Genomic DNA, 14,262 nt, shown 5'->3' with positions numbered 1-14,262 from the left:
TGCAGCGTTTCTCTGTAAGAAACACCGAGCTTCGCAAAAGTAATTCCCGTGCCTTCCTGCCTCCCCGTCATTCGCTGATTTTTTTTTTGAAAAAGAAGAAATGAAAGAGACTAACGCGGACACGGCTCCAAGGATCGGCCCCTGAGCAGGGCTGCCGATCCACGGACGGTCCCCTCCGGCACCGGCCGTGTGACAGGACCGAGGCAGGCCGCCGCGCCCGGCCCTAGCGCGGACGGCGGGCCCGGACCCCGCCGCTCCCCAACGGCCGGGCAGGTCCCTGGACGCCTTTTGGGCGTGCGAGGACGGGGCGAGCGGCTCCCCCGGCCCACGCAGGTGGCGGCGGGCGACCCCCGGCCCCTTCGGCCCCGGCGGGCCGCCCGACCTGCCCGCGGCCACACGGCCCGCCCGCTCCCCCCCGCCGCCGCCGCTGGCGCTCGGCGCAGCCAATGGCGCGGCCGCTGTCAGCCTCGGCCCGCCCGCTGCCGGGCGGGGGAGGGCTGTGGGCCGGGGCGGGCGGGGGGTGAGGAGAGTTGAATGATTGAACTTTTCTTGTGTAGTTTCTGCGGCGCGGAGGTGTCTGCCCCCGGCGCAGCCCCGGCACCAGCCCGCCGAGCGGCAGCTGAGCCCGGCGCTTGCCGCCCACCCCACCCCGCCTCCGTCCTTCTCCTCCTCCTCAGCGCCCGGCTGTGCCCCTCTGCCCTCCTCTCCCGCGGAGCGATGGTGCGGAGGGCGCCCGGCGCGTCCCTCGCCCTGCTCCTCTGGGTAGCGGCCGCCTGCGGCAGCCCCGCCGGGCCGGGGGCTGGCGCCGCCGCCGCCGCCGCCCGCAGGCAGGACGAGGCGTTCTCCGCCGCCAGATGCACCTCCAGGTGCCTGAGCCTCCAGATCACCCGCATCTCCGCCTTCTTCAAGCATTTCCAGGTAGGGGACACGCCGCCGGGCGGGCGTCCCTCGGCACCGGGCTCGGAAAGGACGGCCGGGGGCCGGAGCGCCTCTTGGCAAACTTGGGGGGGTCGGGGGGTGCCGTTTCCTCAAGGGACGGCGGGCGCCGGCGCCTGGAGGCGGCGGACAGGTGGGCACGGCCCGGCGGTGCCGAGACCCGCCGCTGCCTGTGGGCGCCGGCCGGGCTCCCCGCGTGGCTGGTGGCCGGGAGGAGGAGGAGGAGGAGGAGGCGGCGGATCGCGGGGCTCCCGGCTCGCCGCGTCCCGCCACACGCTTGTCAGCCGCGAGGCTGAGGCGACCGCTCTGCCCCGGCTCCTCGCAGGTGCTCGGCGCTCCCACCCGCTGCCTCTGGCACGGCGGGACGGGACCCGGCCGCCGGCGGTGATGCCCGAGATCGCGGAGGGGCCGCAGCGCGGTGCTCCCGCTTTCTTTTTTTTTTTTTTTTTTCTGAAACGGAGTGGCACATCTCTGGCTAACGGGAGTGGGGAAATGGGGTCGGAGCGGCGAGAGACCGGCGGGGTCTGAAGCGAAGTGAGGGAGGGTGAGCCCGGCAGGCGGCTGCGCTGGGAGCGGTGCGGGCGGTGGTGAACAGCCCCCTCTTCCAGTTCCACACGCACCTCTCCCTCCTCCCTTCCCCACCTGTTCTACGCCCTTGCAAGTATTACGCCCAGCCGACTCCGCCCGAGCGATGGAAACCCTCCCGAACTCCCTCCCAAGCCCCTCTGAGGAGAGAGGGGCTGACCAGCCCGGCGGGCAGAGGGAGCCGCCTCCGCCTCTGGGCACGGCCCCGTCCCCACAGCGCAGCGGGCGGGAAGCCGGGCGGGGAGCGCGGCCCTGGCTCGCCGCGGGCTTTCCTGTCAGTCAGAGAGCGGAACCGCCCGGGCCGATCTGTGAGGGGAAGCAGCGTTCGGGGCTGAGGGGCTGGCGCAGAGGGATATTTAAGGATAACCCGCTTTTAAAAAAAAAAAATAGAAGGAGTCGGCGTGAAGGAGAGGGCTTCGTGCCTCCGCTTCAGCGGCAGCGGTCGGTGCCTGTAACGGGATTTGGGCTCCGGAGCCCCGGGGACGCGCTGTCAGCGCGGTGTCCGCCTCACGGGACGGCTTGAGAGGAGGGAACCCGTTAAAACAGTTCGTTATCTCGGAGAGGGATTGGTGATTTTTTATGGCGTTGTCAGGCGGCTGTAACTTACTTGTTTTACAGTTTCGGTGGCTAAAGAGGCAGTTTAGATCAAGCCAATTCCCCGTGAAAGGCTTTTTTTTTTTTTTTTTTTTTTTTGGTGCGTTTTCTTGGCAAGATTTCTTTTCCGACGTAAAACTGCTGACAGGATGCACATTGCCAAACAATAGTGATTACGTTTTAATTAGCCAGGGTGAAATAAGCTGCAAATTACTCAGTTAGGACTTGATAACTGGCTGTTTTTTTGTAATCAGTTGGAAATCTTGCGGTTTTAACCCCAACCTGTTAAAGCACACGGTAATTTATCTAAATTACCAGGGATTAAGCTCCTGCTAGACATGAAACGACTGTAATGTTTGGAAGATAAAGTGCTCTCGTTTATAAAAGTTGAGCTTTCCATTGTCTTTTAATGAGGGAAGGGAGGAGAGTTTTAGAGTACAGCAAGCATCCCATGTTCTCGCTGGAGACCGATAATGCACGGTGGACTGTAGGACGTGCAGGTCTGGGCCATATTATTCCATGAGGGCTAAAGGATACGATGTTCCTTTCATCCCCTTCTCTTCTCCCTCCTTTTAACCCCACTCCCCCCCTTCCCCATTTTCATCTCAACTGGTAGCAGTTTCTGGTGTTCTTTTCATTTCAGAGATGTCCACTTATCTTGTAATCTGATTCAACCTTTGAAGCCAACTAAACACTAGCTCGTCCCAACTGGAGCAGGAAGGAACTCTAGCGTCTCCCAGTTAGGACAGGAATTGAAAGAAGACTGACCCACTCATTTCCCAGCCCTGCTTTAGGTACAGCCTCAGTGCAGGGGGTGTCAGGGAGATGGCAGCTAGGTGCTTCATGGGAGGTGGCCTCCCCAACGCTTCAGAGAGACTTCATTTCACGTAGTTCACGGTACTAAAACCACATCACTAACAACCTTTTAGAGGGAATGAGGTAGTATGAACAGGAAATCAGGATTCATTCTGCACCTGCTGCTGCTCCCTTGTTTGAATGCCAGCTGATATTTTTCAAATTTCCAAAATGCTCACAACAGATTTTAATTCATTTTCCCCCACGGAGAATTTTCACCCATTTTTCTTTACCATCCCTGTTTGTGAAAGGGTCAAGAGAGGTGTTCTTTTTTTTTTTTTTAAAAAAAATCATCTATTTGTTAATTTACATTTGGGAAGCAGTTCTAAGCCTATTTTAAAGGTGCATTCTCAGTACGAAATTATTTAAACTGATGTACAGGTCAAATAATTTACTTTTTTTTTTCCATGTACACTATTGATGTGGGCTAGAATTAATCACCTAAGTCAAAAGTCTGTGATCTTCAGAAAGTCTGTTGAAGAGGCACAGATACCTGCTTTTTGCTATACAATTCCCATGACCAGGGGAGTTTTCCAGTTTTGGGAGTGCTGGGGAATTCTGAGTAGAGGTTACACCAAAGGACATTTGGGATTAATATGAGAGTTACCGCACCACATGGATCTTACAGCCCATTGAAATAAGTACATCTTATATCGATCTATGGCCTATCTACAGGCTGGGAAGTTTCACACATAACTTGCTGGCACAGAGTCCTTTCATAAAAAAGCAAGCAAACAAAAAATGTAAGTGGAATGGGTCATAGTGGTTTCTTCTTTTATATAACAGCATATTAATTACATACTCATCCACGGTAGGGAATGATGTTTAATCTATGAATGAAGGGACTTACCTCTTCTATCTTCCTGGAGTGTGTGCAGCATTGAGCTTTAGCTTACTTTGGACTTTTGCAGATGAGAGAAAGCATTTTCATCCCAACCGTGTAACTTGGGCCACTGGAGAGCACTGAATGAAGCATTCGTTGACCTGTGACCAGAAAGAGTAGGGCAAAGAGAACATGTCTCTCTAGCCTGATGTTTAGGGTACTCACTTTTAGCTATTTTGGGTGTTGAGACCGGGGTTTTACAATGACTGTTGTGTAACATGTATGAGGGAGTAATTGGAGCATTCACTGGAACCCGTCCATGCTGCTGGGTGACTGCACTGGCAGAGTAGAGTTCCTACCACTGTGCTTTGTTCTGGCAAAACTCTCTGTAAATCACCTGAACGGGGGAGGATGGCGAGAGTGTTCGTCCAGCAACCAAGAGCATGAAAGTCAAGTGGCCTGCCTATGGTGGAGAAGATGTAGGTTTGAACCTGACAGCCCTGTATTATAATCAGCGTTGTACCCATTTGGTTGTTGTCTAAAAGAGCATGCCTGTGTATTAGTAAGCTGCCCTTATAAGATGGGAAGGGCGATTCCTCCTCTAGTCTGGAATGAAAGGAAGGGCTAAGGTGCCTGGCTCCACAAAAAACATCATCAAGACTGTGAATCCTGTGTGGAAGAAGGCATGCTGTTTCAGGGACCGAGGCTGTAAAGAAGAGTGATGTCAGTGGATACAGTCTTTCCCTTAACATTTTCTTATTAAGGCTATTAAGGCAGTTCCCTTGTCAGTGTTTTAGCTGATGTACAGGAGAAAGTTAGGAATTCTAATCTGAGGTATGCAAAGTTTATTTGTGAATCTGGTTTTATAGTAACCTAGTACAGTAGGTAAAACCCTCATGAAGATGAGGTCACAGCTACTGGACAAGTTTTTGTATTCCTGAGGAGGGTATGGATATAAGTAGGGACCGTGTATAGTTAGCTGGAAAAAAGGCTTGAATACCCAGATTAGTTTAGCTAGGGCTTTTCTGTGTAACCTGCCTGTTTTAGTGGAGTGAGACTAAATTCCTTGCATTGCTGTCTATGGGTGTAGCCTTTCCCATCTGTGATATTAGTTGTGGATGAACTCGTTCCATTTTGGGGGAGCAGACATGGCAGTGACCTTTAGTGTTCTGTTTTCAAGCGGAGTGAAAACACAGTTTGGATTTTAACCTCTACTGCCAGCCATCTGAGCCGTGTTCAGAAAACAGCATGATTAAAAGTTTTCTTTGTGAATAAGAGCTTGAACATCAGTGTAAGCAGAGAGGCTAAAGGTAGAGCATAAAAATGTTATGGAGAGCAAACAGTGTTTACTCGGACCTGTGAACTCATGGATCTTTTGTCCTAGTTGCCATCTGTTACAGACCTCTCAAGTGTCTTCCTGCTTGGTATGTGAAACTTGACAAGTTAGCTAAGGTAGAGGTGGTGTCAATCTTGTTTACTGGGTCAAAAGCTGAGAGGGTGGTAGAACGTACCACAGGATGGAAGAATGGCTGCAGCAAGAATTTGGGCGTAGTTGCCAGTCAAATTGACTGGCAGTGTTTGTGGTATAGAGTCACAGGAACAGAGAGAGGCAACAGCCACATGCTCACAGAGTGACAGAGTGGTTGAGGCTGGACAGCACCTCTTGGCAACCTGTTCTAGTGTTCAACCATCCTCACAGTAAATGAAAAAAAAAAAAAAAGGCGTTTAAAGTGTTTTCTTATGTTCAGATGGAATTTCCTGTGTTTCAATTTTTGCCCATTGCCTCTTGTCCTGTTACTGGGCACCACTGAGAAGAGTCTGGCTCCGTCTTCTTTACTCCCTCCCATCAGGTATTTACTTACATTGATGAGAACCCCTTGAGCCTTTTCTCTTCCAGGCTGAACAATCACAGTTCTCTCAGCCTCTTCTCATGGGAGAGATGCTACAATCCCTGTGTTGGACTTGCTCTGCTAAGTCCATATCTCTCCATGTAATGGGGAGCCCAACACTGGACCTAGCACTCCAGATGTGGAGGAGTGACTAGAACAGAGAATAGAAATAGTTACATTTTAAAGATACAGTGGCTACTAAATATTGGTACTTACTTCTACATTCACTTTCACTATTTACATTTTCTTACATTAGTTTATATATGACCATTTATGATTGTCAGTGCATTAAAAGCAAAATGCTCACGCTAAATCAAATCAGATTTTTTTTTTCCCCATATTTTTAGATATCGGTACATCTCACTGTAGTTTTAATTTTTTTTTTTTTTTTAGGTAGTCTTCAGTAGTAAATTGAATCTTAGCAAATGCATATCTTTATTCTTAAGAGGGAAGTCCAGGTACATTGTGATGTATACACGTAGTGTGATCGAGAATTGTGACTGCTGTTTGAATAGGCTCATGAGAGATTGTTTAAACTTGTTAAGATGGGTACTATTTAAAAACATACCAGCATCAGTGTGGATGAACTTGGTCACACAGGGGTTCTGTATTCATACTTAAGCTAACTTATTTGAATAGTGCGTGAGTTACAGTTGAAACTTTTGATACAGCATAGACATCCCTCAAATGGTAAGCCAGTTTTGTGATATAGGAAGGGAAATTATTGAGAGACTTCTCCTTGTAAGGGTGATTTAGTATAAATCTAATAGTTATGTACTAAGAATTAGTACTTAGGAATTAGTACTAAGCTAGATCAGCTATGGCTATCTTAAAATTATTGGGGAGAAAGGGTGGAAAAACACTGTTTTAAGATAATAGATCTATATGTTGTGTAATGTTTAATAGCTGTAAGAGGGAACATAAGGCCTTAAAAGTTTGTTATATTGAATGACTGATAACTATGTGGTGGTAGGAGGTTGTTTTCACTGTTATAGATGGACTGTTGCCTGTCAGGACAACTGAAGTTTTTGAGGAAAACCAGGCAATTCTTTTAAATAAATAATAAAAGGTTCTCAGGTTTTATATCTGCAAGCAAATAGTGTGCAAATGATTACCTCTAGACACCCAATACCAGATTTTACCTACAAGTCAGGCAGCTAGTTGTCTAAATGCCAGCACATCTGCCTTCAGATTGCTTGTAACTCCAAAGTGACTGCACCTGCAAAAATCTACAATCAGTTCCAGATGGGAAAGCGGTAGGCCAGGCTGAAAGTCTAGGGTGCATGTGCCTCTTTGTGCTCTGCTGTAGAGAAGATGGAGGTCATGAAGAAACCATTTATTGTAACTGTCTTGAATAATTCTGAAACTGTAAATTACTTTTCCTGAAATCTTTTGAAAAGACATGTAGTACTTTTGTAATGAAATGTAGTAGATACGTAGTGTGTTATTCCCGGAATGTTTCAGTTCCAGTGGATAGGCTGCCCAGGCACCAAGTTTGCTTAGATCTTTCGGGACATGTTCACAATCTTTTCTACATGTTACTAGTTAGGAAACGTGTGCCATCTGCTTGTGTTGCCATTTCAGTATGCATCTCCTTTCCAAAAATAGTCCTTGTGTTAAATAATTCTGACTTTCATGTGTCTCATAAAGCACACTGCTATTAATTTCTTTCCACAGACAAATTTAAACATTTGTCATTACTTCATGATTTTCTCAAAACTTGTTAAAATTCCCAATCATTCTTCTGTCTTTATTGTTCATATGGCATATGATCTGGATAATTGTTCTGGCATTTGGTGTGCTCTTATTATTGAGATCTGCTGTCATGAACAAGAGGTGCAAAGATCTTCTGACATGATCTTATGTAAAATCTTTGAAGACGAAAAGTTCATTTTGAATAATGATGGTTGCATCTAGTGAAAACACCTGCATTATTCACCATATTGTGGAATTGAGCCACAGTTAGACTTTGCAATTGTATCCTAGTCTGATATGAACCTCCCTGATTTCAGTGGGATTTGTGTTCACTTTCTTATAAACAAACTCAAATCTCTTTGGCATCAGTGAAGACTTGTGCAGTTGATAATGAGTGCAGGGATTACAGAGCCTGGTCATTATTTTCTAGTGGTTTTGATGACTCAGGTTTGGGGCCTTCACCTTGACCATTGTTTTCCCAAATTAGGATGTTTGGCTGTGCCTCAAGTGTAAGTTTTAAATACAAGTCAAATGAACTGTATGAAAATGTAAGCAAATGGAGAGCAATTGTATTGAACAGTAAGGGTTGCCAAGATACTTTTTTCGCATTTTACTTGTCGATACTACATATTAGAAAAAAAATCTTTATGCTATCTTGCTCTTCTTCATAAAGTAAAACTTGCTGTTAATTTGATAAATGTGCCTGATACCAAATGCAGTAAAACAAATAGGAATGTAACTAGTATGTTTTGAGGCAGATGTTTTATGTGTAGAATATTGGCAAAGCATAGTTTCAATGTCACTGGCACGTGCCGGAGAGAATAAGGAAATGTTGCTCTTGAAAAGCATTAGAAAACTTTTGAAAGAAAAACACTGGGAGTTCTAAAATGTAAATCCTTTTTCCATTCAAACATATATCCACTTACTACAGAGTGAAAGGTTATAAGCTAGGTAGTGTTCATATTAAAACTATTATTAAAACATTATTCATTGCCTGCATATGGGTTGTCTCTGTGATTAACTAGTGTTCTGAACTGTATTTAAATGTGTTTGGTTTAGTAAGTGTCCTATAAGGAAAAAAAAAACCCAATACATTTCTGAGATGGCTTGAGGACCAGACTGATTTCCCAGATGCTGAACATTTGTCATTTTGCAAAGGGCAAACTTCTTAAGACTGAGTGCTGAATTTATATGTGTCTACAAATGGAGATTATTATTCACAAGCTGATCAACATCTTGATTGGCTATTCTGTGTGAATTTTTGCTTTCTGTGATTATCTGGATTTGAGTACATACCCAACTTCTGTAAACAGAAAAAGAAAGTGCCGTTGTTTAGCATCCATATTTTTAAAGATAAAAAATACAATTATTGACCGAGTATCAGGAATATGATACAGGAGAAAGACACATTCGTATTGATATTAAGTAGTCAGTGCCTAGCAAATGCAAACCTTGCTCCAAAAAAGCACTTGCCTAGGGGTTCACACCAAGAATCCTCATTTTTTGACCTTTCCCACAGCTGAGCCTTATAAGGCCTTATATTTCAAAAACCTTTGAAGTCCATGAAAAGCCTTCTGTTGATTTCAGCTGGATCAGGTCCATGTATGAACACTAGGTCCATGCAGCCTTTGTCAACAAAGAAGAAGAGTGCTGTGAACTTGGTATCCCAACTCTAGTTGTATCCCTTTTTTAGTCTTTTAATGTCCAAGAGATCACAGGACACGAAGATGGAGAACTGGGGGTGTTGAAAGGTAAGTGGACCTTTTAAACTTGAAAGTAGAGTGCTGTTCCTTTCATCTCTGATTAAAAAGAATCTCACATTCCTTTCCATCCACCAAAAAGAATATCAGATATTTCCAGTTTTGGGGAACAAACCCAGCCCAAAGTTTTTATCAAATTTCCATTGACTTCTGTGAACCATATTTTCACCAATGTGTCTTTAGACTGTCAAAGAGGTATGACATGAAAGTTATGTAAAAATATAATACAGGAAAATACACGTGTGTTTCACCAGAAAAAAAAACCCTATAGCTTATTATAACTTTATGGACACTGCTTTGTTTTTTCTTGGTCTGTATGTTACATTATGTTCCTTTAAAACAGTACTGAGTTGACTCAAGCTTGCAAAGGGAGTGACTCCCCTGGTGAGCAGCTGAGATTCCTGAGGAAGGCATGGCTTCATAACTTGCAGGAGAAGCAAAAGAAGGGACAGAGTCTCAGAAGGGAGAAAGCTGGAGATAGGCCACCTCTGGCAGGCACACAATACTGGGAAGAGAAATTGTCTAGGAGTAGAGGGGACTGTAGATTTTACTGTGACACAATTAATTGAAACTAAGACTGGAAACAGAGAACAGACACAATGGGCCTAGGAAGAGTTGTTTTTTAAGTATTTTTTATTTCTGTTCTTTCTCGGCTGCACAGAGTTTTACTTGGTTTAAAAAGGTTTATTTTTCTTGTTTGTAGTTTAGTAAAAATGTGGTTTGAAGATCCTTCTGTCTTCATTGGAAAGTCTAGTTACAGGTAAAACTTCCAAGAAAATTCACCACAAAGTTCTAGCTAATTTGTGCTCCTATCTTGTATACCAATGCTGGCAAATAAACATTAAGTTTGTTCTAGACCGGGGGTGCTCAAGTGTGCAGCCTGTCCAGGTAATGCTGCTGACCTGTGGCTGGCTTATTTTCAGCTCGTTTTCATTCCTTTCCTAAAAATAACTTGGGAGTCTGGAGGCAGTTTATGGGCTGAGTGTGTCCTGGTGGTGGCAGCTTGCTCCTCATTTCTGTCTTTCCTAAAGACTTTAAACATATTGATGGATTGTGAGAAAAGAGGGACAAAGAAACAGGCTACTTTGGCTTTCTGAACAATTCCTGCTCTCCAAACATTACAAACTTACTTTCTGGACAGTTTTCAACCAGAAATATGTTATGGGGATGGCAGCCTGCTCTCTTGAGTCAATACTGTGATTTACTTACATTTATTCTGAATTAAATAGCAATCCCAATTCTTCAATCTTCTTATGCATGTGTTCTGTGCATTTTCAGAAGTGCTGGATTTACTGTATTGCACATATGTAGTAAAGTCATGTGATGAGAGAAGAGCTGTACCTAAATTTTATTCCCGTACAGTAGAGAAGGTGAAGTGGCCTCCCCAGGCAGTACATTGTGCACCATCTACTACAAGGGTGTTGTCTTTCAAGTCAGAAGTTTGACAAACTGCTGCCACTGTAATTTCTCAAGTGGTCACAACTCAAACTGCAAACCTAGCCAAGGTAGTGAAGACTGTTTTTTCTGCCTTGCAATCCAGCTGCTATGGATCCTTTAATAAGATAATGTGAGGGAAATAAGAAGATTGCTTTGGAACAAATGTCTTCTGTCCAGAGAGTCAGAGATTGAGGTTGATGGTGAAGACTGGGTGAGAATAATGTACTCACTTAATCCAGTGCAAACATAGTTCAACCTTCCTTGCCATTCTGGTAAGAATTTATAAGCATATTTCTGTTTTTCTTTTTTATGGATTAGTCTTTAGGGGAGTTACCTTTACATTAACTTATATTTTAAAAAAAGAACACAAATAATCACAGTTCACATACATGAACATGGTTTCTCATCTTGTGATTTAGGCCATAGATCTAGAGCTATAAATCATTCGTAGTTAATTGATAAAGCTTTTTAACTGTTAATGATTTCTTTGTACTACTGGAACTTTCCAGTCAGGCCTCAGGGCATTTTTGGACCTAGACACTATAAATTCATTTCTTAACCTCACTTGCTGGAAGACTTTGGGTTTTGTCAGAATTTAATACATGGATGAACAGATATGTGAGGCAGCAAATAGTTGAATGCTGAGGAAGGGGTGATATTAATATTAATAATGATGTGTCCTAATACCGTGACTGTTTGTAGCTTTTTTTCAGGATTTGTGCTCCTACATAGAAACTAATTCGGCAGGGTGGGTTGTTGTTTTTTTTCAACTAAGTCATGGTTATAGCTTCTTTGAAAACAATGAAATCACTTTACTATGTAACTACATCTAGACAATAATGAATCACATCATTACCTGCCCCCATTTTTCTTAGTCACAAAGACTGTATAATATGTTGACATTTGATTCGTATCTAGCAATTTTGGGAAGGGAACTGCAACTAGGAGAGCTTGAGGCTTGCTTCTGTTTTGAGATTTCTTTCTATGCAACTATGAACAGAGATCATGAATTAGCCAAGCGCTGGTCAGTCTGGATCTGCAGTAGGTGGAAGGAGCATTTGGGGTTAGACAAACCAACACAAAGAGGTAAAAATCATGCAAGTAACGAGGTGTGTGTCACTCTTCATATAGTACTTAGTAGCAGCTATGGGACATGTTTGTCAGAATAAATAAGGAAAGAAGACGTAGATTTTTGCAGCTAGCAGCTTATTGTTGGATTTTTTTCTTTGAGTTAAAAAATTGAATGAACAGTGTGAAAGACAGTAGGCTTTTGGTAAATTTAATGCATTTTCCATCCAGTGGATCCTCATTGACCAAGTGGAGTAGGAATGCATTCAACGCTGCACATGCAGCATATTAGCTTGTCTTGTGAAAGATTTAGTTTAATCATAGAACCACACACATATCCATTTGAGCACTGGACAGCACCAAAGCTGTAATTACAGTGGTGATAAATGTGCAACAGCAAATAATAATTATTTCAAGCCTTCTTCCAGTGTTCAAAACATTCCTTTTCTTAAGTAGAAAAAGAGAGCAGCAATGTGGACTAACCTTGAAAGTTAAACCTAACCTTAGCCATTTTCCAAATTGTAGAAAGGAATGAACATTTAGAATTTCCTAAAGAATATACTGACTGTCTTTGTTTTGGGATAGAAAGCATGATTCACAGGTAGTTTTAAAGACTAAAAAGCTTTACACGTTAATGTAGTGTAAGCTCATGTTGTTTTCTCTAGCTGGAGATCTTTCAGCCTTCTGACTGATATTTATCAGTTCTTCTATTTATATGATTAATAGTTTAATACAGGATTTTTCAGGAGCTTTCTTCGCTGGCCTGAGTATTATATCGCTACAGTTGATAGTAATGTATCCAGTGGTTTCAACGGAAATAAGCTTAGACCAGTGCAAAAGTACTGAAAATGTCTGTTCAGAATTTATAGATAAAAACAAGAAAATTCCCTGTATGCTGTTTAAAGACAATTAACTTGAATTTGTTAAATACCTTCTTACTGCATCTTGACATTATCCTTTACAATTCAGAGTGGTAGTAAATCATACTATTCCATGAGGACAAAGTAAAACTGAATTGCCAGTTATTTGCCAGATGCAAAGCACCTTGACTTCAAATTAAGATATTTTTAGAAGAGATTCTTTCAGATGGTAAGAGAAGGTAAAAGCAATTTTTGATGTAACCAGAGCTGAGTACTACTAAAGACAGTAAACAAATATGGTGTTTGTTGGTTTTTTTTTAAATGAGATATTGCCCAGTTACTGATTGTTACTCTATGTATCCAGGTGCCCTCAGGGATTCCAAAGCATCCCTGTAAGTTTCATCAACAGGCATGGCTTATCCTCTTAATAATAGGAGCAGATGTCAAATTTTCATGCCCCTAAGATGCTTACTCATACCCAGTAGATCCATCTGTTATAGATCGAGCCTCAGTCAAGTTGTTCTCATCCATGACCTTCCCACTGAGAAAGCAAATCAAGCAGAGCTCCTCAGTCCAATGAAAAAGAAACTTGAATATTATCAACATATTTGTAGTACCACAACCCACTTCGCTTCACTGTCTTTCTTAATTGCTTTACACAGGTGAGAAGGCTGGTAAAGTGGAAGGAAACATTATAATTGGGATAGAATTCCTAGAGCATGCCACCAGTATCTGAGACTTACCAAAGATGAAAGAACTGAAATATTTGTCAGTTCTGCAAAAATAGATGATTTAAGAAAGAAACACAAAATTTTAATATAAAAAGCCTGCTGATAATACAAGATGTTGACAACTGGTGTTAACCTTAATTGTCCACATTTTATGAGCCTAAGGATAGATATTACAATGTTTTCTTTTGTGGCTGTTAATTTAGATTGAAGATATAAAAGAAAATGCTGGGCTTCAGAACCGGTGTGATCCTTGCAGTGGAATTCTATGAAAATTCCATATCCAATTGTTTACATTAACTGGAGGCTTTAAGATGCCGTGGCTTGGGTAGGGACTTAGGCTGAGCTTTGACATCTCTCATGTTACAAGCCTTTCAATAACTTCAGTGCAGATTAATCTGTCTTAATTTTTAACTCTTTCACCTGATGTCAGAAAGGTCTGAAACATGATGGACCTGTCAGGAGATGATTGCTCTGCATAACAGCTATATCTCCGGTAACCAGACGTGTTAATGACAAATGCTTCAGTCCTGCCTTGAAGAGAGATTTATTTTCTTTTTATGGTATGTCTTCATTAGCTAGTTATCAGACTGTATTCTAGAAAGCTGGCACATGAAAGGCTTTTATGTTTGTGGAAAGTTTTATGACAATATGGTGAGGCAACGTAAATCTTCCACTGAAGATTGTTATTGTAGAAAAATCCAGTTAATATCCCTGTAGCTTGAACTATATAAGTAGTTTTAGTATGTTATATCTTTCTCAAATAATAGAATTTGATGTTGATTTCCTCTCCCTCTCATCAGTCCTTTCACAATCTTAGGTTGGTTGTAGGTTGATCTATCAGACTGGACTGCAGCAATTGTCCCATGCAATATATGTTTCTTGTGGCATACAGTTCTTAACAAACTGGAAAAAGCTTCTAAGAAAACTGGAAGAAATGGATTGTATCTATTGTAACCTGTATTAAAAGGCTGGCTCTTCTCTCAGGAATGTACTATTGGTGTTGCAGGAGTGAAGGATCCCAGCTAGGAT

At 43.2% G+C, this 14,262-nt stretch overlaps 1 protein-coding gene across 1 annotated transcript in view; it reads left to right on the top strand.

Moving 5' to 3' along the window:
* The first annotated feature begins 643 nt into the window (after positions 1-643).
* Positions 644-14,262, top strand: part of ANOS1 (anosmin 1) — a 145,522-nt gene continuing 131,903 nt past the window's right edge. Inside the window, exon 1 of the mRNA XM_075057381.1 lies at positions 644-918. Coding sequence (XP_074913482.1) covers positions 718-918 — 201 coding nt within the window. The 5' untranslated portion in view covers positions 644-717. The remainder of the gene's footprint in view (positions 919-14,262) is intronic.

The sequence above is a fragment of the Buteo buteo genome, chromosome 25 (assembly GCF_964188355.1).
Source record: "Buteo buteo chromosome 25, bButBut1.hap1.1, whole genome shotgun sequence".
Classification (NCBI taxonomy): domain Eukaryota; kingdom Metazoa; phylum Chordata; class Aves; order Accipitriformes; family Accipitridae; genus Buteo; species Buteo buteo.
This window is presented reverse-complemented; position numbering and strand designations above follow the sequence as displayed.